Source organism: Dromaius novaehollandiae, chromosome 12 (genome assembly GCF_036370855.1).
Source record: "Dromaius novaehollandiae isolate bDroNov1 chromosome 12, bDroNov1.hap1, whole genome shotgun sequence".
Classification (NCBI taxonomy): Eukaryota; Metazoa; Chordata; class Aves; order Casuariiformes; family Dromaiidae; genus Dromaius; species Dromaius novaehollandiae.
In genome coordinates, this window is record NC_088109.1 from 26,252,098 (window position 1) to 26,276,967 (window position 24,870).

The following is a 24,870-nucleotide window of genomic DNA, read 5'->3' on the forward strand; positions in this document are numbered from 1 at the left end:
ACCATGTGAGTCATCTCCTCCACCACCATGGACATGTCCACAAGGACAGAGCCACAGAGAACCATGTGAGTCATCTCCTCCACCACCATGGACATGTCCACAAGGAGAGGGCCACAGAGAACCACACGGGCCACCTCCTCCACCACCATGGACATGTCCATGAGGACAGAGCCACAGAGAACCATGCGAGTCACCTCCTCCACCACCATGGACATGTCCATGAGGACAGAGCCACAGAGAACCATGCGAGTCACCTCCTCCACCACCGTGGACATGTCCATGAGGACGGGGCTGCAGAAAATCAGGTGAATCACCTCCTCCACCACCGTGGACATGTCCATGAGGACGGGGCTGCAGAAAATCAGGTGAATCACTTCCTACACCACCATGGACATGTCCATGAGGACAACCCGGTTGGCCCCGCCGAGCGGCAGAGTTGCTCCCAGCGAGTCTGGTGGGACACCGGGAACGACCCAGCCGGCCGGCTGCTCCCAGCACTCTCTAAAATCAATTGTTAAACTGTAAATTTTCACAGTCTAAGTGAACAACTCTGAACACTCTGAAGCCTACAGTCTACGTCTTTAAAGAGGTATCAAAGATCAGGATAAAGTTACCCATACAACATGAGCAGGTTCCAGTTATGGTACTTCTACAACATAAGTGGTTAAATTTTGTGTCAAGTTAAATTACAGAAAAATACATTTTTTCCTTAAATTTACAGTAGTTAAAACTACAATTCAAATTCCATATTAAAAAGGGGTAGTTCATTCTTCAACGAAACGTCCTGGTTTTGTTTTCTTTAAAAAAATTAAAAAGGACTTTCAAAGCAATCACCCACAGCAGAACGTAACTGTACAACTGAAACCATGATGTGTACAGCTCCTAGTACATCAATTCCAAGCATTTGTTCTGGTGCTCAAAAAGGCACTTAAAGATAAGAAAACAACTGTATTAAAAACCACAACAGAACAAAACAAAGGAAAACGAAAGGCAATAATTTAATAGAAAGACACTGGAATTTGTACCGTATCTTTGAACGAAAGAAGGGAGGAAAAAAAACTAATAAAAATGGTTTTACTATCAAGTCATCTTAAAGTACATAAAAACCCAGAAGACTGGCGAAGTGAATGTTCTCCAGGAACTAAATGGAAAAAAAAATCGCTGGCAACGAAGACACGACCATCGTGCCAAACGGGTTTCCTCCCTCCCCCGAAAGCACGTTGGCTGGTCCATCGCGAGCGCAGACCGGCAGAGCCTGGACATCTGCCGCCCTGGATCAGAGGCACCGACCTCGGGGTTAGCCTAAGTCTAGGAAAGGGGGGGAAACCATGAAGAAAAATAAACATCCGCATGAACTAATCGTGGTAATTACAGATGTCGACAATGTGAATAGACGAGTACGTAAACACCTTTTCCCCGTACAGCAGTATATTGAGGAACGATAACAGAACCACTACATACAGTACCCCCCCACGCTGTACACTGAAAGGTTAGGGTTTGTGGGGGTCTTCTTTTTTTCTTTTTTCTTTTCTTTTTTTTTCTTTTTTTCTTTTTTTTAAACATTGAGCTACCTACCAAGTGCAAAGATTTGGTGAGTGGCACTGGCTTTCATCTAACTTCAGCCTACTTTTGTACAGTTTGCGTGTGCACGGCTACTTTCCGGCACGCAAGCGAGCAGAGCAGCGCGGAGAGGCCGGAGCGGGCGGGACGGACGCACGTCGGTGCTGGGAGACTCCGTCGGGACGCACGGCCCTGCCGCCGGTCCGGAGGTGCCAGGAGCTCCGTGGGCTGCAGCGGTGGGGAGGTGTCGGAGAGAAAAGCAAAAAACGGGGGGAAAAAAGGCCGTGGGACGGCGAGGGAGGCAGGACGGCTCGCTGGCTTCTGCTCAGGGACTGATGCCGCGGCAGAAATGGGAGGTACCGAGCGGGCGACCTTCCCGGAGCCGCTCCCACGGCTTGGCTGGAAGAGACCCGTCGCGGCCCGTCTCGTGCTCGGGCCAGCCGAGACGCCGCGGGAGCGACCGGACCAAGCCACGGCCATCTGCGGGGACGTCTGTACAAGCAGGAAAATAAGGGACTAGGGGAGAAGCGCGGGGGTCTTGCATTCAGCAACCACCGGAGAGACTTGACCACCCAAGTACCATGCAATCCCCAGGTCGTTCTGCATATTTTTTCTCTGGGTTAACTGTTCAGAGGGAAAAACAAAATGTATTTTCTTTTGCATAAACTCAAACTGTTGTAATACATAGTACAGTACAGAAAGTGCAAAATATCACCCCATCAGATCGGTTATGCGTCTGATATGGTCAAATATGGCTCATGCTTTTCATGCAAGAAGACACAATCCGAATCCAGACCCTCACGTGCTGCTGCGCGACTCCGAAGGGAGGAACGTGACTGCACCCGAGCCTCCGGGCCTGCTCGGCCCCATCTGTCGAGACAGCACTAGTGAAAAAACAAAACGCGTGTGGGGAAAGGGAAATGAGACACCTTCAAAACTGTGTAAGTTAACCTGTTTCTGCTTTACCGCAGGTTTCCCGCGAGTCCTCGCTCGTCTTGAAACCCTCAAGAACAGCAGAGCTGTGGGTCCCGCCTGCACACGCAGCGCGGTGCTACGCCGTGCTGCACCGCTGCCCGTTTTATCCCTGCGCAGAAACGCGAGGGACAGAAACGGATTCATCCGCACGCTGCACACGCTCCCAGCGGGAGCCTGTTACCCCGGGAATTTGGGGTGCAAACGGAGGAATATTGGGACTCGCTTTGAGAAGACTCCGTCGGCCTGACGAGCACCGTCCCTCGTGCACGTGACCCCTCCGCTGCGGGCCAAGCACTGCACAGACCCCAACGCACGTTCCCTTCACTTTATTGTTTGTTTCCAAATACCGACAGGTGCAGAATACGAATTCCAGGATCGGCCCTGTATTGCTCGATGCACGGTCGCTATGCACCTCCACACACGTACGCGCGCGCACACACGGATATCCCGAGAAACAAAATCAACCAAACATCGCTAGAGAGGACGTTTCAGAGCCAGCTTCTGAGGTAAATCTACTTGAAAAAAAAAGTTACTGAACTCTGTACACTATTTCTTTATATACTTCTACATATAACGTGTGTTCTCCAGTGACACTACGCAGAACTGCCATCTCACTCTGCCGCACAGTTTAACTGCAATCTCGGTAAATGTTTCTGCACGGAGGCGTGTACATATATATATATAGGCATAACCGAATCACGGGGCCCCGGGCCACGCCGTGGTTTTCCTCCCAGAGTTTCCTTCCGAGCACGACTCGGAGTTCCCGCGGCACCGGGCGGGACGCGGCAGAGCGGCGGTCCCTCGGCCGCGACTCCTACATGGTGCCGGACTTGTCGGCGGAGCTGTTGGGGAAGAGCTTCTCGGTGGGGGTGACGGCCGGGCTGCCCACGCCGGAGCTGCTGCTGCTGCTGGAGCGGTGCTGCACCGCGGGCCGCGCCGGGCGCAGGGGCGGGGGCCGCAGCTGGGCCCCGGCCAGCCGCGCCGACAGCGCCGGCTTGAAGGTGGTCATCATCTCCGCCGTGGAGCTGCTGCTGCGTCGCATGGCCGCGTCGGGGTCGCGGATCATGATGGTGTGGAGCGGGCTGGCGGGCTCCGAGCTCACGGAGCCCATCGGCGGGTTCTTCAGCGGCTCCAGCGTGTCGAGCACCACGTCCGGGGCCTGCTTCGCCGTGTTCTGCCTCTCCAGCTCCCGCAGCTCGTTCAGCGCCGTGCTCATGGTCTTCTCGATGTCCTGCCAAGGCCACCGACAAAGGGACGTCAGCACCCCGCGCCGCAGCGCTGCCCCAGCCCTCCTGCGCCCTGCCCCGCCATGCTGCCAGCAATGCCCGCTGCAACGCCCCACCACCGCAGCTGCAAAGCCCCCACCGCCCCGGCTGCAATGCCCGCTGCAATGCCCACTGCAACGCCCCACCACCGCAGCTGCAAAGCCCCCGCCACCCCGGCAGCAATGCCCGCTGCAATGCCCCACCGCCCGGCAGCAATGCCCGCTGCAATGCCCCACCACCCCAGCTGCAATGCCCGCTGCAAAGCCCCCGCCACCCCAGCAGCAATGCCCCACTGCAATGTCCCTGCTGTGCCAGCAGCAACACCCTCCGCTGCAATGGCTTTGCCACACCAGTGGCAAATGTCCCCGCTGCAATGCCCCTGGCACACAGGCAGCAATGCCTGCGCTGCAACGGCTTTGCCGCATCGGCGGCAAACGTCCCCGCTGCAACGTCCCCGCTGCGCCGGCTGCAGTGCCCCGGCCACGTCAGCTGCAGTGCCCCACCGGCACGGCTGGCTACGCCGGCAGCAGCGCCCCGCGGCAATGCCCCTTGCCGTGCCGGCAGCAGTGCCCCAAGGCAGCGTCCCCCCGGCAGTGCCCCGGCGGCCCCGACACGGAGCACTTGTTTTCTGGTTCCTCCCGGCCTCTGCTCTGGAACACAGCGCGTGCGTGTGCGTGTGCATCCATGCCCGGGGGGAGGCATCTCCCTGCCCAAGATGATGTCCGCCAGGACCAGCCCCCGGGCAAAGCAGCAGCTTTAAGGGAAGACGCGAGGCCCAAGCTCCGACCACGCAAACGCGCCCTGCGCCTCTGAAGGCGACAGGAGTTTGGTCTCTCATTTCCCAGCAAGCCAACCGTGAGTGGCACCGGAATACCAGCCCAAGTATCCTATCTGGAGAACTATTTTGTCCATAGTTTCAACGAGACAAAACACGTTCATGCTGTCCCCAAGCACCGTAGCACATTTTTCAAAAGCAGCCACGTTGCTGCCCCGTTAGATAAATGCATCCTCTGATATGCTATGTCTATAAGGGAATGGCACGTGGAGGGCTAGAAATGCACAGGAATGCATAGAGTGAGCAGCAAAATGGCAACTTGCCAGAAATAAAACAGAGCCAGACACAAGGCCCTGCACCAAGAAAGAGGGAAAAATACTAAATAAGTGACAGCATAGCCGCTGTGCTGAAACAGCGCAAGACCTCGCAGCAAGCCTGGGTAAAACATGTAAACCGCGTGCATCCTCTCTGCGGGGGTTTATCTCACTCGGGGACAGCCACCAAGCAACCATAGCTAACTAAAAATGTCAATTTAAAGTAAATTAGTTAAATTGCCTTCAATTGTAGCACTGATCTTCTCGTTCAGAAAGAGAGAGGCCCTAATTTGGCTTCACTTAAATCAGTCTTAACGGAATTAAGGCCACTTTAAGGCAGAAAGCAAGCATCTGCAAAGTGATTTAAGGCAACTCAATCCTGTTTAAAAAGTAACTCTGGTTAACTTTCCTCACCGTCCTTGTGTAGACGAGTCCTTAATTTTCTAATGTGCACAACGCGCTTGGTGACCCTCAGACACTGCTGAAAGCATCAGCAGAAGGGAATTGATTGTCAGGTCAGCCCCAAGTGAACTGCTCAGAAACAAGTGAAAATGTTCTCCGGAGCTGGGCACTGGGACTACTGAGCTGGGTCGCTCTCCTGACCCCAAGGCAAGCACTTGTTTCTATCAGCTGATAGTCTTTCCCACGCGCTGCTGCCCCGGCCGAGCCACGGCAGCCGTCTGCTCGCGTGCGTTTATCCCCTCCCGGCACTGAGGCAGCGCCTTAGCTAAAACTAAGACTAGGACCATCATTTTGTGGTTTGTTCGCATCAAACATAAGCTCTAGAGAAACAGAGAAACCGCGTGCTATGCTGCAAAGGGCGTGAACAAAGACCACGAATGGTGGGAAAACGAACAGGACAGTAGAAGTCCTTCCTTTCTGCAACTGGTCTTAATTATCCCGTTAGACAGAGCAGCCACGCTGCCCTGTGACCCTGCCATCTCCCCTCCCGCCCAGGCCTTCTCCTGAGCTTGGGCACACGAGACCTGCTCTGTGGCCAGCTGGGAAAGGCAGGAGGGAGACTTCTTAATGAGAACGACTCATTAGGGTTTGAAGACTAGCTTGACAGCCAGCGGCTGCTTCTGACACTTGTCCAGTGCAGAGGTATCCTCTTAACTACAGGAGCTGCGACCAGACTATCCATTATGGCTTTGATTTTAGTCTGTGTCCATGTGGAGACAAGTGTAAATCAAATTCCAGCTGCATTTGGAAAAATAACAGGCGCTCCCTTGTTTCCCCACAAACAAATTCTGCTGTATAACTGTTATCATCATTACTTGTTTGCTGTGCACGAACACTCTGCTCAAAAACCCCGGGCCCACCACCGCTTTCTCATGGCAAGCCTCAAAGGCCTGCAAAGCTCTCTGCTTTCAGCGAAAGCCTAGTATCGCTAAAAGCGTTGGGAAGATTCCTGCCGAGTTCAGTGGGAGGTGGACCGAGGCCTGCGGGGGTACGGCAGAGCCCTAGCGCACTGTCATCTCCAACAGCTCATCCACTTGAAGAGCGGATGAAGCCCAAGACCTAACTGCTCGGTCACGGGGGCTCGCCACGGCAGTCGTCACCTCCAAGCTGCTGCCTGCTGCCCTCAGATTTCTTACTGAGGCCCCTCCGCGCGGTCCTCGCCGCCGTCCGCAAACCAACCACGCGATGCTGAAACGGAGAACACGGAGGTCCATCACCCTCCACCTCCTCGGAGAGGTCCCTGCCTGGCTCCAGCCACGGGCACCGAGCTGGGCCCAACCCGTCGCCGGCTGGACACGCTAACGTGGGACTGTGCCTGAACTAAACCGTCCCCGAGACATTGAAGGATTTTGCAGCCTGTGCCACGACAGGATCATAGTCTAAGATTTCAACAGGCTTAGTAGAACGTGGCTGATATCTGCAACGAGGAGACCTGTGGGCTATGCTGCAAGTAACGGGAATTTAATGAGAACCATGGAACCGATGGCCTAAGGTGATGCAGAAGACATTGCACGACCGCTGCTATGGTATTTTGATTAGACCTGCATTTTGAGGTCCTAGCTACAAATAGCCATTAACAGACCTGAAGCACTTTTCTCCCAGTACTGAGCACCAGTCAGGATGTACCAACCAAATGTTAATTTGGCAAATCCAGTTTTCTCCTTCTAAGTTTCGTATAGAGTTTCAAATGAAGATAATGTACTTCTCTTCCTGCAAGAGCTAAGAGCTGCCAGCCGCATTTCAGTGGTGGATCGAACATTTCTGTCTATCATTTTGAAGAAATAAGGTTTGCAGGAAGAGGCAGTATCTTTTATTAGACCAACCGATACAGTTGGAAAAGCAGGCAAGCCTGCGGCTTTTCATTTTGATCCTTAAGCCATCACAGCTACAACAACAGTACTATAATTTTGAAGTGCTTTGAGATGAAAGAGGCTCTGTACTGTTATCCAAGTGAATTTTATTTTAGCCTCTAGATCCCTGGGCACCAAGAGTCCCTTCACAACCCTCTTACCTCGGCAAGCGCTTCTGCTTCTAGGGATTTCTGATCTCCAAGACTACTGTGTCTAGTCGATCCACAGGTCGATCTCAGCGGGTGGCCATCAGACAAGGCCTTCCTGTCTGGGTAATTGATGCTCCCTGCACTGCCGAATGTCGCCATTCTGCGCTTTTCGGGACTCTCAATCCTGCCTCTGTTTAGTGGTATTTTGTGGGGGCTGCTAGGACAGGCCGCCGCTCGAGGAGGAGTGTCTATGCCAGGACCCAGCCCTCGGGGGGGGCTGTGGGTGTCCCCCCCGCTTCGACGGCGAGGGATAGCTGCACCGTCAGACCTCAATCTCACTCTGCAAAGAATTCATTACAAGACTAGGTCACCGTCCAACAGAGCAAAAGCACCGGGTTGCATGCTGCAAGATAATCTATCAGCTCTGAAAATTCAGATCAAACCAAATTCAAGCCTTTCGGCTTCCAAAGACTAAGCCAAGAGGGGAGATACATATTTTAGAGAGTACCAAGAAAGGGAAAGCATTTTATTTTTTTTTAGTTGTTAGGATCTACATTAAACAAACTACATTTCATATCCTTCTGTAGCACTTGCTAGCAGTTTGCCGTCTATCTTGCCCTACACGACATGCTGGCTTTCCCTGAACACAACAGTCATCACCTCTGTGTTCACAGGAAAATGAGAGAGTTTCCCTACCGGCCCATTACTCCCCCAAATCCGTAGTCTGGAATATGATCTGTCGGAGACTGGATGTCATTCTTGGACGAGGCTTTATCATCCAGCAGCGGTCCGCTGCTTGCCTCGCTGTCCGCCTTCTGACTCAAGCTGTCGGAGAAGGCATCATCCCTATGAAAAACGAGACTCCGTATCAGGCTGAAACATCACAGGGCTCTTTACCTCAGGGAAAGGCTAGGATCCAAGCAAAACTCACATCCGAATGTTACCACTCCAGATCCAGACTTAACACAGGGCCAGACCAAGGCCACAGCTTCGGACTCTACCCAGAGCTTGGGAAAACACGAACGTGAACATCACATCCCCACATCCCCTGTGCTGCAGTTGCCATCTTAATGCATCCTGGGCACAGTACTTACAACAGAAGTGGCACCTGTAAAGGACCCTGGGATCTGCTACAGGCAAAGTGAGCAGTGAACGTTGCTGTGTCAACCTACACGTGGGGTAGAGCCAATATTAAGTCTGGATCATGCCAAGTTATTCTGGAGGCCAATGATAGATGGGGTTCAAGCACTCTCAAGTATAGTCCTTAGTGTTTGGCTTTAAAAGCCTGAACAAGAAACAATCTGCACCAATAAATGGAGAAGCACAAGTGATCAGATCAGGATTAATCAGTAAAGTCATCAAACCTTGGAAAACCAGGCCACCTGTCTAGGTGGCTAAAGACGACCCTAGTGTAGGCACATTATTTTAACATCCTGGCTTAACAGACTCTGCCAGTACTCACATGTCTTGCACCACAATGTACTGGTGGGGTATGAGGCCGTCCACGCCGTTGTGCCTCCCTTCCCACCAGTCCTCCGAAGCCCGATGGTACAGGAGGAGCGAGGCCCCTTTCTTGAAGGAGAGCTCTCGCGGGGACCGTCCAATGTAGTCAAACTTGGCTATGGCTTCAATCTGCTCCACTTCTGCAAAGGAGAGAAGCACAAAAGAGAGGAAAGCTCAGTTCAAGTCGTGTGGGCACCCAAACCCTAGGAAGAGGCATCTCACCTCAACAGCACTAACGCTGCTGCCCCAGCTTCCCGAGAGCATCTTATACTGAGTGCAAACCATCTTATTTTTAGACTGAGCAGTTCTTTTTGTTCTTCCAGCCTTCCTGGGATTTCTTACAGACTCACAAGCTATCAGCAATTACAAAAAGTTACAAGCCAGAGAGGGAGCAGTTGGAATTTCTCTGCGTGCATACGGCATCTTCGCCTGCACATACATTCTTCTACCTATATTTATTTTAAAGTGACTTCTTCGGTTACAGACCCCCATTATTTTCTAGATTGGAGCCTTGTTAAGCTGTGTCAGATACTGCAATTAAAGCCCGACTTACCTTCTCTTTGGTTCCTTCCCTTATCCCGGAGACAGTTTGGCCTGAATTATTGATGAGTAACCAATGCCCCTTTGGGGAATCCCACGGAAAGGATGATACGAGCTCCGGCCACGCGGCTATTCAGCACCACACACAAGCCACAGCTGCAGGCCCTTCCCAGACCTCTGCCTCACAGCTCCCCCCCTTTTCCTAATTTGAGCTCCACCGGACATCAGGGATTTACAAACGGGGAGCTCAGGGCCTGGATTTCAAGAGGGCCGAGGATGAGGGCAGCTGCTGAGCAGCCTGCAGCCAGCACACCGCCCGGCCAAGGGCATCGCGCAGGAGCTGCCGGGAGCTCCCACGCAGGAGCCTGGTTTGCGTTTAGGAGGAGCAGGGCTCTGCTGCAAACCTGCTTCCAGCCGGGACAACCTGCCTCAGCCATCAGAGGGCAGGGGCAGAGCTTCTCCCAGGACTGGGAGGAACCGGGACCTCCCGAAGCTGCACCCCGCCTCCCTTCAGCCTGAGATGAAAATGAAAAGCAGGCTGTCACCAGCGAGCTCTAGCTGCTTTCGGGGGCCAGCAAGAAAACAGTTAACGTAGCCTGATTATCCAAGACACCCAATCGTTTAAAACCCTACCCGGAGACTGACAGCACGGGAAAATGGGGACTGACAGGGCTGATGGCAAAGCTAAATACAGCAAATTAGCCTAGTTCTTTCATATCTGTCACATTCTCATTAAAATATGGTAACTCGCTCTGCTCCATCTGCCATGTCACCGAATCGTGGGCCCAGCATCAGCAGTGATCTGGATGCGACCTGCCTTTCTGCTTAGCGACAAAATCCACATGGAGGGAGCGAAACTGGAGGAGAACCTGTGAGCTACGGAATCAGAGCCCTGCCCTTCTCCATCTCACGCCAGACAGATTTCCACCAGTGTAAAATACATATCCGCACTAATGTGAACGACATGGTGCTTGGGACTATTACAGCAGGATCAATAGGGAACGCTCTCTGGGGAAGCGTAATAGGAGAGGCTATCAGAAGGCTTTCAGATGCGTGGTAAAATACTGAGTTTCTCAGCAGGGAGGGTGCGTGGGGTGAGGGAGATGGGAAGGAGGAATATGTAAATTCATAAAATAATGCCGCTCTTCTCTTCCACTCTTGCACTACAGTTAATCAGCCGGAAACTCCAATCAGAACTATTAATGTGACCGTCCAAGCATAAAATTGGCTAAATGGTGGCTTGCTCTCCTCCAGCTTCCAGTCATGTCGGCTCCCGTTTGCTGCTCGCGTTGGAAAATGTGGAGCGCGTTTTACGCTAAGAGCAGGTCTTCAGCTGTCTGACCCAGACCCCTTCCCTGCGAGCACCAGGAAAGCGTCAGCCACGAGCTTATAGAAAGCTGGACATGAGCCTCATCCACAGTATTAATGAAATATTGATAATTTAGCGAGGAATTCACCTCTGGCTGCACCTGTCCATGCGTCTTAGCAAACAACACGTCCTGGTTCACCCTCCAAAGCCAGGGCAGCTCCGCGGGTTTAACAAGCAAGAAAACAGCACGGACGTATTTTGCCATCAAAGGAAACAGAGCGGACCGTGGGCAAAACCAGGATGCAGCTATCTTAAACAAAGATGTGCTCCAGTTTTGCAAAGAGGACGGCTGCTTGAAAGGATGTGATCCACAGCCCAGAGAAAGCAGCCGAGACTCCCGCATTTCAGCGGGCTCCAAACTGAAATTCCCTCTTTCCCCACAACACATTGGAGGGCCTAGAGTGAATGGAGAGCTGGTCCCACATTCACACGGTCGTTCCCCAACCTCCCCTTCTGTTCTCGTGAGCCCGTTCACACAGCAAGTCCTTGCCACGTTTCCCCAGGTCGCTGCCATCGCACGGCTGCACGTAAACACAGATGACAGGGAGAACAAAGGAAAAAGAAAAAGAAAAATGGGATCTCATGGAGCAATTCCAAAGACAAAACCCTTCGTATCCTGCCAGGGAATGAGACTGCCGTGAAGGTCTGTGCACACCCTACGATGAAAATCTATAGGGAATGTTTGTTTATGTGCACATGCGTTATCAAACACACAGAAACACCTTCCCCAGTAAAGTGCCGTACAGTAATCCAGCCTAATTTGATTAGGAGCAAATGCACGTTGCTTTCTTGCATGCATGACTCTTCTAACACCGTCCCAGTTCTCCGCTGCTCATGCCTATGCTCACCGTCATCACTGGTGTGCGGCTCTGTGCCGTTGTCATGGTCAACCTCGTCGATGGTGCCGGGCTCACTGTGGGGGCTGTCACTAAAATAAAGTATACGGTGCTTTAAAAAAAGAAGAATGAGATTCTGATCCCAAGATACCTAGCAAAAATAATTTACTGGGGGGAAATCTGGCCCCAGCGATACTTGAAGGAGTTATGCTTTTCATTTTCGCAGGACAGAGATGGGGCCCTCTGCTCATTTTAAATCACGGCACTTGCTTTGAGAACTGGAAACACTCTGATCCTCAGGTCCAGAACTGTACGTTCTGTTGTTCCTGTGTCTTACTCATATTTGGCAAAACAAGTATAAAATGATATCAAATTAAAATTTTCCACTCCCTCATTCACAATGAATTTTAACATTTTATCCTCTGTTTGCACCAGTAACGATGGTGACGTGTGATCTGTATCAGGGAAGATTAGGTCTCCGAGATGTATAAAACTTCCAGATAAATCAGGTCAAGCCTATTATAAATCCTGGTTTGTTAAAACTCAGATCCGAATGCCAGTTTAGAATTCCAGCATCCTCAAGATAAATACGTATTATCATTTAGTGCTCTAATTTGAGGAGGGTTTTCTTGCTTTTTTTTTTTTTTTAAACAGAGTTTTTGTAATCTGTGGATACAAGTAGGGGGAATGATATACTAGAAAAAAAGCTGTGCAATAAAGTTGCGCACAGCTGTTCCAGTCCACAGTTCACCAGTGCAAACATACTCATCTAACTTTGACAAAACAAAAGGACCTAGAAGGACACAGAGAAAGCATCAAACCAGACTTCAGGTTAAAGAATTTTGTCCAACCAAATTATTATGGAACTACAGAACTTTACTCAGAACTCCCAGTCCAGGGAGAATTTGGTTACAATTGACCTAAAATTTTATTTCTCTATGAACACACTTCTGTGAATCTGCAGCTAAAACAATTTTTATAAATACTCCTATTTAAGAAAAAAGAAAAATGTTTCTTCTAAAGTTTTTATCAAGATTTTAATGCTGAATCAGCATAAGAGAGATGAAAAGAAAAATTCAGTGAAACTGTCCAGTCTAATTTCATTGGCAAGGCTAAAATTAAACGCAAAACTAAGATATAAGCATAGACTAATTAGTTAGGTTTGTAAAATTCTCCCAGTTTTATGAAGATATTTACAACTAAGAACCGTGAAGACAGCCTGGTATGGAATCGGGTATTTAGCTAGTGTAAAACAACTTAATGATATCAAATGTATACCACTTGCACACCTAATTCATAATGTTTAACAGAAGTAAGTGCAAAAGGGCATGTCCCCTCTGCAGAGGGGCTAACTCATCCCAGAACTGTGCTCAGCCTAAGCCCAGATTTCCTGGAGATCAATCCTGAACTTCCCCAAAGCTCTCTTTACACCCCAGCCTCACAAGGACCGGCTCTTGGGAGCCCTTTTCCTACACTCCCTTGAGCTGAAGTCAACTCCCTGTTTACCAGATACCAAGCCAGAGTCCCGCATTTTGTCATGGCTTCGCTCTTAACTTACGACGGAAGAAGATAACGCTAAGGAGGGGATCTGGCTTTGTTAAGTTGCAAAAACAATGAAGTCACTTGCTCCTGCCGCCCGTTCCTTACCAGTACTCCTCGCCTCCAGTCATGCACTTCTCGTAGACAGGTCCTTCCAGCTCCCTGTGGCTGGGGAAGATGCCCTCGTGATTAATGATGATGGTTTTGATGACCTCATTGACATGGGCTTGGCAGGACACCGGATCCTGCCCATCTGGGATGTGCATCAAGGTCGGCCCAAAGCAGATGGCCAGGTTGTAGGGATCCATCATGTTCTCGTCGCTGTACTGCGACAAGCTGCAAGCACAGGCGTTAGAGGGGCACGGTCCCGACTCGCCCTGCCGGCTCAGAGAAGCCCCCACCACCAAAAGCCCTCCCAAAGCTCTTTCAAAAACCAAACATCACAGAGCTGTGCGTCTTCCCCAAAACAGAGCCACGGCTAGGCAAGGCAGAGGAAAAAGCAAAATACAGCTCTCCATAACGACACCAAAAATGACTCCTGTAACAAAGACAGGGAAGCCCTGAAAGAAAAGGAGAGCGCGAAGCAACTCGGTGAAAGAGAAAAAAAAGACTCACTGATTAAGGAAAGCAAAAAGATATCTCATGACAACGATGACAGCCCGGGGCAGAGTGACGATGATTTGCTGGATCTGGTGCACTCTCTCCGTGGGGTTCTCGATTTCTGGAACACATGGAGAGAAAGCAGATCTTTAAAGCGTGTCAGGACCAGACAACACAGCACCAGAGGGACTTGTTCCAGATCGCGGAGCCCACTGCCCAAGAAAAACAATAGCATGTTTCCAGATTTGATCCATCACTTGGCATTAAGGGATCAAACCGATCATCGGGCATAGTGCTCTTCCACAGCTGAAGTCATACATACATTCAGATTCAGCAAAAACAACAAATGAAGAGATTTCCATTGTTTTATTTTTAAAATGACAGTTGATGCATTATTTAGTTCATTCCTCAACAACTACTCTATTTCTCCAACGCCTTAGTCAATACAGCCGCTGGAAAACAGAGCACTGCTGGGTTTCGTGCAGATGTTAAAATGAGCTTTTTATTAACATTACTCTTTTATGGGTTTAACCCATCAGGTCTTCCACAGTCCTTCTGCTCGAGGTAAATTCCCACAGGTCGGGATGCGAATCTGAACCAATTCTGAGTCAGCACCTTAAGATTTACTTCTCCCCTCCGTAACAGCACACAAAGCCCAGACCCAGTATCAAAAAATGCCCTATTTCTGTAGGAGAAAATAGGATTTAGAGCTATTTTGCCTTCGGCCGGGTCGGCACCAGCCCCTTCGCCCAGTGCTGCAAGAGCCCTGCTCTGCCGCCGGCCCAGCGATGGGCTCAGCACAGCTCCTGCCGCAGCTGCCAGCACGTGCCAACCCCCAAGGATGCCTTTTTTTTTAAGCTATTATCTGCAGAGTATGCTGTACAAATGGTTAATCCTGTGGCTTTTATTCTACGCAAAAGCAGAGAAAGTACCGAAGCTCTCCTGAGACCAGCCAGCCTTAGATCCAGGGAATGAACCACCATCAGTGGAGAGCTGCTTGCTTTATTATGCTGGCTCAGACTTTGACATTTGCTAATCATGACAAAATTCACTGACGACATGTAGCTGGGGCGTCATTTGTTCTAAAATTCTGAGCAAAATTTGGCTGCAGTTCAAAAATGTAAATTTTTCTATTATTTATTTTGATTCTGCAGACTTTTTCCTTTTGAGGAACGTATTTATCCCCTGTTACTGCTCACTGGGTTCTCCAGCTTTTCAGGTTGGTCTTACTTAAGAGAAGGCGATTTATAAAAGAATCAAATAAATAAGAACTGGATAAAGAAAGATTGCAACATCAATAGATATCTGCTCCGAAACCCAGAGGAACAAATTGTCTCGGTGCACTTAAATTTTTTCACTTAGCAAAATGTTTCAGCTGGCTGTAATTCAGAGGAATTAATGGAGCAATCATCGATCACTTCATAATGCAGGCACACCCCTGAATGAACCTCTGCAAACAAAGTGCCTTTTCTATCCATCTCTCTCATGTGCATTTGCGAAATGTTTCCACGTAAACGCTCAGATCGCCATAAAGCAGCAGGAAAAAGCAGCCTGTCGTTTGTCACCCGTGAGCCCGGCTCCCTTGTCCCACGGCAGAGTTACGTGGTCCTGCAGCCCTCCGGGGGCATCCGAAGGCCCCGCGGCCGGCGCAGACCCCGCGGCGAAGGCTGCTGCTCAGGATGCCGCTGACACGGGGGATCAAAGCGGCGAGCCCAGCCGGACCGCTCAGACCAGTTTAACCTTCCCGCCCCAATAACAAAGCGGGACAGGACATCCTACAGCAAGGACAGCATTTCACTGAGCAGCGCGTCTCAAAGGAAGGAGGTTTCTTCCATCTGTTTAGGCTGGGACACCTATTACACAGCCTACATTTATGTGATGGAAAATCAGAAGCCATTTAAGGCCAGATTTTTATGGAAATTAGACACCTGACTTCATTTAAAATCTGTCCTTAATTCAAAGATACCAAGAGGAGCAGAAAAAGAAAGGAAGGATGAGGAAAAGGAAGGTTCTTACTGAAACACAAAAACGTAGAAAGAGAGGAGAGAAAACCATGCAGAAAATTAACAGATGATGTTTGCAACAAAAAGATCCCAAAAGCTTAATAATTGCGCAAATTGGCCTTAATTTGGGATGTTTCCAAAGCACAGGCCTGGCTGCAAGCGCACGCAGTGGCATCGCCCGGCACCGAGCACGTTCCCTGGCCCGGAGGCTGCAGGCGGGACGTGCCCCCCTCGCTCTCCCCCTTCTCCGCCTGCTCCAGACGACCTCGGGGAAGGCGGCCGGGGCGAGCTCTGCAAGCCGAGCTGAAACACCCTGTCCAGAGCTCGGGCTGGTGCAGAAAGAGCCTCCTCTGCTTGCCGCGGGACAGGCGCACAGCACCGCTTCACACGTCCAAATGGGAAGCAAGAGCAAATTTCCTGAAGCCACAATATAAAACAACTGTTCTTGAAAAACGAGAGCACCTTCTTCTCCTTCTGGAACAGGCCCATTCCCATGTCACCCCCACCAGCTATCATCTGTCTTCCTTGACATCGCTTGATCTCTAGCAGTGAGGCATATCAACAGCGAGAAGAGGGGAAGGAGCCGTGCGCTTAAAGCAAGGGAAGGACTTCAGGATACGCTCACCAGTCGGTCCCACCGCAGCTCTCACACAGAGACACGTGCTTACATGCTCTGGAGCCCCAAAACAAAGCATGCTGGACATCTCTCTTGTAAAATAAAGTCACCCCTAAGCCAAAGGTACCACACACCCCATGATCTCTGAAGCATCAAATTCATTCTGCCTTCTTCCTTTTCCCCAGGGGAGTAATTTCCATGACTTGCCAATAAATGTATGTCATCACGACGAGGTACTGAGAGAAATAAACCCCAGCTGGGATATCCGTTTCTTGAGTTGCAGAGGACTAAGCAGAACTGGGAGGAGAATTCACAACAGAGTAGGAAGCAACCAGACTCTTCCCCTGGAAGCAGCCCCAGACTTGCCGTGGTTAAAAGCCCCAGCCTCTGCCTCTGCTCATGTCACAAAGCAGCTTCTGGTCTTGTTTGGGACAGGAAATGCAAATAGCGAATACTGTGAGAAAGGCAGACTGGGCAAGGTTGAACCCAATTTTGCAGATGGTTCATGGTTCAAAGAAGCTTTTTGAATACCTAAGAGTTACTGACCACTACTTTATGTCTCGTGGAAGACAGTGAGTTATAGCAGCAAAACCCCTTTGGTCCCAGAAGCTATGCCTGCGTGGCATTTGAGAGGCATACGCTGGAATATCCATGACGCGTAGAGAGAAACTGTGCAGGCAAGAGAGTTACCCACCACGTTCAAGTAACCAGCGTCCCCTCCTGCAACCACCAAACACACACGAGCTTGCTCTACGTGCAGCCCATGAGTCTCAGCTTGAGGATGACTCTTCAGCAACACTCGTGATGCCAAGACATTACAAACAGTCACAGCAAGATGTTTTACCTCTTCTGCACCTCCAGCTGCTTCTTATCCTGGACAACATACAACACCCTTGACATCCTTCCCCAACAACCTCCATTGCAGCCCTACAGCCCTTCTCACAGCATAAGCTGCTGTCTGCAAAGCTCAGGTTTATTTGCACCTTATTTAATGCTTCTCTTGTCCCACCCCATTCTCCAAGAATACCCATCACATATACTTACTTATAGTAGATATCAAATCTTGAAACCTTTCCTTAGGAAAGAGAGGGTTTTCCAGTCCTCGGAAATACAGCTTCAAGACTCCAGCCACTGAATTAATGTCACGTTCGTTTTGATCATCAGCAAGGGGATCTTCACCTGCCCAGAGAAGAGTTTTATTTCCAGCATTATTGCCAAGTTGGACCAACACAGTAAGTCCTTCTCCCTAACTCACAGTGGAAAACTAGAATTTCCCACAGCTCAGAAAACCCTCCCATGTGTGGAATGGTAATGCTACGCATTTCCTCAGCAAGAGAAGAGTTTAATAAAGTATTTTGTTACACGGCGTCACGCTGAGACCATGGGCACGCGGTTTATTGTGCAGATTTTAAACCTTTCCTGAAGATGAAGATGTTATTAATCAGTTCTTCGCAGTATCCAGACCATTGCAGTTTTGCATTTAGGACAACAGCTCAGAGACCTGAGCAGATCTAAACACTGGTAGGTGCCAGCCTGAAAAGACAGGGTTGGCGGGGGGATGCAGTTATGCCCCTGGAACAGACAGAGTGGTTCTGGATAGGAGTGTATTGGCTTAAATCCCTAAAAAGCTTTTCAAAACCTAAGGGATTGGATACTGATTCCTCTTAAATTGGATGTGCAAATCATTGGTCTGTGAAAATCCAATCATAACCTTCTTTGTTGTCCCGGCCACCCTCGCCCCGACCCTTCCCATGCTGTTCCAAGACTAACGCCACGAAAAGGCCGTTGCCCTCATTTGCACTGTCCCTTTCACAGCTCCAGCTTCACCCGGTGAAAGCAGCAGTGCTCTGCCCGTCCTGCCGGCCCCACCACCTCGGCGCGGCCTTCGCAGCAGCACCGGTAGCACCTCCACAACCAGCACCGTCACCAGAGCCACGGTAACGCTGCTTCCTCCTCGACGAGCATCCGTGGGAAGGCGGCGAATCCACGCACCCCCCGCGTGGTTACTGCACTCCACCAGCCAGCGCGATTATTTCGCGTGAATACCATCACGCCACGCAAAGCACAGAAGTAACGTGCTGACCTTTCCTACCGCTCTTGTTGTACTGAGAACTGATAAAAGCTCCTTGAAAATGGATCCTCTGACTATTTTATGGCTCTCATGCTCTTAGTTAATGACTGTGGAAAGGATCTCTACTTCTATCCCTGTTTTGGTATTCTTTCCCTAAGTGGCTACTCTCCACTATTGCTGGAGGCACAGCGCTAGGACACCCAGGAGGGGAGAAAATTCTCCTAGTTCCCTGTAACAGATCGGCCTTTAGCGTGGGACATGCAGAGCGTAACGAACCCCACCCGCACCCAGCACACACGGAAACTCCCACCGACAGTCTTTGCTCCCCGGAGGCCCCGAAGGGAAGGGTCGGGAATTGCCGTCCCGGCTGCTGTCTGCGCACCACGGCAGCATACCTCTTTCGAACGAATTCTTGATGTCATTGACTTCAACCTGAGAGCCAGGAACTCTAAAAATACCCTGTTGCTGAAGGCCTGGAAAAGAATAAATTTTTTTGAACAGATCTGTATAACAGTGTTGGAAATAACTTCAAGCCTTAGTAAGTCTATTGTTTAGTTTTACTGAAACCTGGGGAGATTTAATGCGTGACACACAACACAATACACTACTTTTTGGTAGAGAACAGTGGAAACTGAAAGTAGATGCGTATGAAAAGAAAGGCTCAGAGAACCAACTGCTCGTGCTCCCCAGAGCTCACGCTTCATGAACAGGAATATCGCCTTCTCCACACATGTAAGGGAGAAGAAAGGAACAGTATACAGTATATAAAATTCATTTCTACCCGTAATCTCCAACCAGGGCCCCCCAGATCAAAGCGCTGGAAGAGCTCCTACTGGCCTGGGGCCTCAGCAAACAAATTAACCTGAATAAGTAGTAACAGGACCTAAATACTTGTCCCTCATCCAACATTACATCATAGCCGATGCTATTGTAATTATAGCCTGAGCCCGGGGAGCCAGGGCTGAGGGCATCTCTATTACATTTCACTGCTAACTGCAAATACTTAATTTCTTTAGCAGAAAGTTTCTGCTCACATGACTGAGCTCACTTACCGTACAAATTGATGTAACGAATGCAGCTTTCTACCACAAGCGGGATAGCCTGTCCTGAATCCTTCAAGAAAGAAAAAAAGAAAGTAAAATCTTCCTGGTTTATTGATAACACCGCACTGGCAATGTCTTAAAGATTGCAAAAACTCAGGTTTGAAAATCAGTGCCATTGAGTTTAGTGAGAGGACAGGCAGGAAAAGGAGGCGCTACGCACAGAGCCATCAAACGATGCCGACGACGCTGGGCTCAGCTGGCTACCCACAGCAAAGCTTCCGCCGAGCGCGTTCAACGCTCTTGCTCGTTATCTGGTCGAGACGGGGCTGGTGCAACCGGATCACAGCTACTCCGTGATCACAGCTATTTGGTTTTTGGCCAAAACCGAACCTGCGCTACGCCTGCGCGATGGACCGAGGTTCAGGTGCAGAGGTACAACAGCACTGCCCCGAAGAACGGGCCGGTGCAGCCGGTACCGCGGGAACGGCAGGAGAGCCGAACCGCCTGCCCCTGCAATGAGTTCTGGCTGCTGTCTCGAAGCCACTTTGCTCCAGGCCCCCTTGGAGGGAGCTGGGGAAAAATCTGCAGATGTGTTTGACTTTGTAAGTGGATGCCTATCTTCCTTAGGGGCTTGGTCTGCTGTTGGCCTTTCCAGCAGGGCACCGGACCCTCTCTGGTTAATTTACCCCGTCTCAGAGACGGCCTCTAGCAAGTACCTGATTTCTCGTTCGCGCATTCCTCCTTCCTCTGAGAACACAAAAAAGCAGCGGAGCGGGAGAAAAAGAAAAGATTAAGCAAGGATAAGTTCAGTTAAAGGTAAGTACATCTTCCGGAGGCCGTGAACGCTCAAATGCAAGGGCAGCTTAGCAAGGACGGCTGCAGGCTCTCGGGTTGCCCACCCTCCCTCCCTCCCTCCCTCCGCGGCGTGCTGCCTCTGAGCCTCAGGGACAGACCGGGCACCTCCTCCGGGGACCCTCCGCGGTGCCGCTCCGAGGCGTTCCCGGCACAGCTAACAACTCCTCAGCGGTGTTTAACAGGCTGGACTTCAACGAGTATCAGTTTTTTATAAATCAGTTTAAGTAAAGAATAATTACAAGTATTATAGTGGCTCGGTCAGTCTGGCCTGCTTACTGCTCGAGACAGTGCGCTGTTTATAAATACCCCGTTAGGGCTTATGGTTGCACTAAAAGAGCATAAGGGAATAAATCAGAGCCGGACTGTGCCTATTAGTTGACCTAACCAACATTTTCTCGCTGCTTTTTCTTACAGTATTTTCACTAGAGCTTTCTTCAGTACAGGCTTAAAGCCTGAGCAATCGGAAATGCATCCCTTTCTCCGAAAAGCCTTCCGGCAACCAGGCAATAATAAAGGCTGGATTCTGGAGGACAGAGTTAGACCACTGGAGGTATCCTTTGGGACAAACCCCACGTCCAAATCTCATCATTGCTCTCCTGGGTAATTTCCTGGGACTAACGTGACCGAAGGCCTTCCTCCCCTGGGATTCTTCTGGGTCAGCTGAGTTATTCCCAGTTCATCCTAATTTAGGTAAAGAACATCTTTTGGTCCAGCTTTCCCAAAGCTGCTGCCGTACATCATCAAAGAGCAGCGGTCACGGACGGCTCGGAGGAAACCGCTCAGCAGCCATTCGGGAATCACTTTGCTCCGGTGTTGGCAGCTGAATGCGAAGGCAGCATCCCTGCACTTCCCTCCCTCCGGACGGCCCGCAGCCAAGTGCTTAAGCACAGGACTGGAGTTAAGCACCCAGATTACGTATTTTGTGGAGTGAGGACGGACTGCTGACTTGGGCCTAAGTCAGCGTGTAAGCTTCTTACAACTAGTATCTCATTTTCTAGAGTATTAAAAGGTAACTTACTCTCGAAGGAGAGGCCCGCTGACTCTGGAATGACATACGATTCTTATTTCCCATGCAAATTAACTCCCTCTGCGATGGCAGGGGAAGGCAGCTTTTCAAGACTGCCAGTAAGTACTCAGTTGTACTAAAGGGTCCTCGGTCCACTTGGTTGGCTCCAAGATGAACTGACTGGGCTGATTCTTATTTTACTAATTTTTAGGGAGCAGACTAGAACGTTTTCTCCCCCACGCAGCCACCCAGGTACACCGTATTTCAGGAGAAGCCTGATTTGCTGCTGCTCCTCAAAGCTGGAGCTCCCAGCTACGGAGCGACGTCTTCGCTGAGGCACAGAGCAGACCGGCCGCGCTACGCGTGTGCGGATGGGCAAGAAGGACCACGCTGGAGAAAGGAAAGAGGCAGCAATGGGGAAAGACAAGCCACCATTACATTTGTAGCGTTCACGAACTCTTACTGTTAGTCAGCAAGTACCTTAATGAACGTTTCCATATTGCCGTTAAAGAGTTTATGATTATAGACTGAGAGAGGCCTAGGTCTCCTCATTTTCTGTGGTTTAGGGGGAAGACATGGGGGCCTGGGAGAAAATGGAACAAAAGAAATCAACAAAACACCAACATAAATACAATGACAGGGCGAGATCTTCAAGGTTACGACTGAAAATAAAACACAAATCACACAGAGATCCCTCTGTGAGGAGCAGACGCTTGGCCCCCGGCACGCTCCGCACCCGTCCACGCGAGAGCTCTTCCCCGGGGCCGCGTCCCTCCTCGCCGGCGTTGCTCAAACCAGAGCCGGCGGGGCTGGCCGAGAGCCGCTCCTCACCTCCGCGTCGCCCAGGAGCTCCCACCGCCTCGGGTTTCACGGCCGGGGCTCCCGGGCCAAGCTACGTGCTTATTCCCGAGCCCCGTCCAGCAGCCTGGAGCGGGCCGGCCTTGCGCTAACTTGGCTGACCCGTCCTGGCCCCCGTCCCACGACGACCTTGCTCCACGCGCTGCAGGTCCCAACGAGCTGGCTGGGCTCGGAGGCAGCTGGGAAGCATCTGAACGGGGAGCGGAGCTAATCCGCAGGCAGCTGGGAGCAGGATCGGGGCTGCTCGCCGTAAGCGGCACACTTGACTTCCAGTCAATGTCAAGACTCTTTATAAATTATAAATTCAAATGAATCCTGCTAATGGAAACACTTAACAACAAGCCAACCTGCCCGTTACTTTCCATCCCCATAATCTCCCAGTATTTCGCTATCAGACACTAACCTCAGTTACAGCTACGTACAGCAACCCGACTAGCTGTAGCTACAGGCTTCTTGAAGAGCCCTAGTCCTTACCAAAAAAGCAGTCACCTCCAGGGATCGGTCAGGGACACAGCAATAAGGACGCCAACAACCAGCCTCAACGAACGAATCATGACCAGGGCTTTGCTTCATGCAGAACTTGCTCCGCTCAAGCCAGAGAATAACGAAGCAGCTAAGCACTGCCGGTCACAACCGCGTGGCACCCGCGGTCCGCAGACCCGGCCCTCCCTCTCCGAGACGCCGTGGGTCTCAGCTGCCGCTCCGCGGTCGTGCCAGCACCAGGGAGGACGTTTCGGGAGTAAAGCGATGGGCGCTGGTGCTGAGCAGGGATGCTGACATTCGCCTGCTGCTTGCGCCAGCTCAGCACCCTCATCCTGAACAAGCACTAAGAACAGCTAACAAGTTCAACCGGTTCCTCGACAGAACCAAAACAAGCCACAGTTAGCCTCAGGAAAACACAGCGAAAATCCTCTTTACTCCTAAACAGCCCTCATCCTACTCTGAGGCAGCAAGGAGGGAACTGGGGCACCTCCACCCCTCTGTACCCAACTTGTTTGGGAGACATTCACAGGGACGTGGCCTTCAACCTTCCTGGCACTCGCAAAGTAGCCACTCTATTTCCTGCAAAATCCAGCATCCCAAGATTAAAAGAAAAAGAAAAAAAGAAAACCAGAACTAAACCCAACAAAAAGCGAGCCAGTCCACACACAAGCAAGCCCGCAATTTCAAGGCAAGGCGCGCAGCACGAAACCCACCGCAGCTCCGCAGAACACCAGAGCAGGCACCCGCACCAGAACGTGGTGCGACCCTACCCCTGCTAGCTAGTGACCGAGGACCTCATTAGCAGTGGCAACAGATCTTGACGACCCGACGGACTTCGGCAAGGGTTACAGATGCCCATTGCTTCTGCAAATAAGGCCACGAAAACGTGAGCTTATTTTAGTGCAGTGGTCAGGATTTTGGAAGGCCACTTATCACTAACATTATCTTACATCTTTAATTGTCAGAAGAAGAAAACAAAGTGAGAACAAAGTACCTAGATCTATAAGAGGGAGAAAAATAGCATAAATGGTAAATTCTATAACCAAGTTCTAATCTGTCCTCTGCCTCTGGCTATTTCGATGCCTGGGACATTTGCTGGGCCGGGACATTTGCTGCCGTGCAGCTCCCGCTCGCTGCACGATGGGGTTTACTTGCTGGCATTGCAAATTCATTAAGCACTAAAATAGGGCTGTAAAAAGATAACGCAGAGCTTCTACAAGTTCTGGAGACATGTTTAGAGGCTCTGCTGGCCCACGTCTTGCTGTTACGAAGCCAACACAGTCACAGCAAGCGACTAGAGCTCTGTGCGAATGCTCCAGGGACCGGACACAGACCAAAGGCTCCCCCTGCGACACTCACCCCTCACACTAGCTCCTGCTGCAGAGGGATAAAAGCCCAGGAATATAAGCACTCTCCGTGCTCCTAGGCAAAGGAGCCAGAGCTGGGAGAGGCTTTTGGGTGGCCTGCCAAAGTCCTTAGAGGAGCTAGGACGGCAGGGAGCAGGTAGACGCGCGTGCGTTGCCCGAACACGGCTCGACCTCAGCTGCGTCTGCTGCAGTGCACCGTGCTGACACGGCACCGCCGGGCACCCCAGAGCCACTCAGCTGGAAATCACACTGCAGCAAGAACAAGAGCCTGTTTGTCATCAGCCTAATTAATCCACTTAAAACAACGCAGCCAAGAAGCAGGAGCTTGGGTTTGCCTCCGGCTTCCCAGCACAAGGCAGCTGGGAGATGGCTCAGTCCTGACCTCCCCAAGCTGCATCAACTGATAGCAAAGCAAACTACCCTTCCCGCAGCCACCCTTCTTTTGCCAAAGGGAGCCAAAGACCCTTCCCAAAAGCAGATGAAAGTGAAGAAATGTCTCACCTGGTTGTTCCGCACTCAGCTCTTTCACCTAGAAAGAAAAACACACATACGTTTCTATCATGTCTCCCCACCAGTTACCAGAAAATCACAAAACACACACACACACACACACACTCACACACATACTTCTGGTTCTTTAAGCAATAAGTTAATTGTTTGTGGCAAAAGACAAAGTGCCTGAAGCTCCTGCAGGCGACAGAAGACGTGAAGCCGGTTGTTAAGCAAGGCCACTGGCCCTAAAAGGCATCTTAGAGGTCCAAGGCTTGGTCACAAGAGAGGGAAAGCGCCTCTGATTCCCACTGACATTAAAGGCTTATTTGCAATATGAAG

The 24,870-nt window shown here is 50.7% G+C and overlaps 1 protein-coding gene across 4 annotated transcripts in view; it reads right to left on the bottom strand.

Moving 5' to 3' along the window:
- Window positions 1-2,846: 2,846 nt before the first annotated feature.
- The window catches only part of SRGAP3 (SLIT-ROBO Rho GTPase activating protein 3), a 137,750-nt gene continuing 115,726 nt past the window's right edge, over window positions 2,847-24,870 (bottom strand). For 2 of the 4 annotated variants that reach the window (XM_064519247.1, XM_064519248.1), the window contains exons 11-22: window positions 24,541-24,568; window positions 21,812-21,914; window positions 19,480-19,540; window positions 18,823-18,900; window positions 17,401-17,535; window positions 13,753-13,858; window positions 13,246-13,473; window positions 11,611-11,690; window positions 8,813-8,993; window positions 8,047-8,196; window positions 7,363-7,690; window positions 2,847-3,766 (exon numbers count right to left, since the gene is read on the bottom strand). In XM_064519247.1, coding sequence (XP_064375317.1) covers window positions 3,350-3,766; window positions 7,363-7,690; window positions 8,047-8,196; window positions 8,813-8,993; window positions 11,611-11,690; window positions 13,246-13,473; window positions 13,753-13,858; window positions 17,401-17,535; window positions 18,823-18,900; window positions 19,480-19,540; window positions 21,812-21,914; window positions 24,541-24,568 — 1,895 coding nt within the window. In that variant the 3' untranslated portion in view covers window positions 2,847-3,349. Of the gene's footprint in view, window positions 3,767-7,362; window positions 7,691-8,046; window positions 8,197-8,812; window positions 8,994-11,610; window positions 11,691-13,245; window positions 13,474-13,752; window positions 13,859-17,400; window positions 17,536-18,822; window positions 18,901-19,479; window positions 19,541-20,186; window positions 20,218-21,811; window positions 21,915-24,540; window positions 24,569-24,870 lie in introns of all 4 variants that reach the window. The other 2 variants (XM_064519249.1, XM_064519250.1) reach the window with 2 other exon arrangements.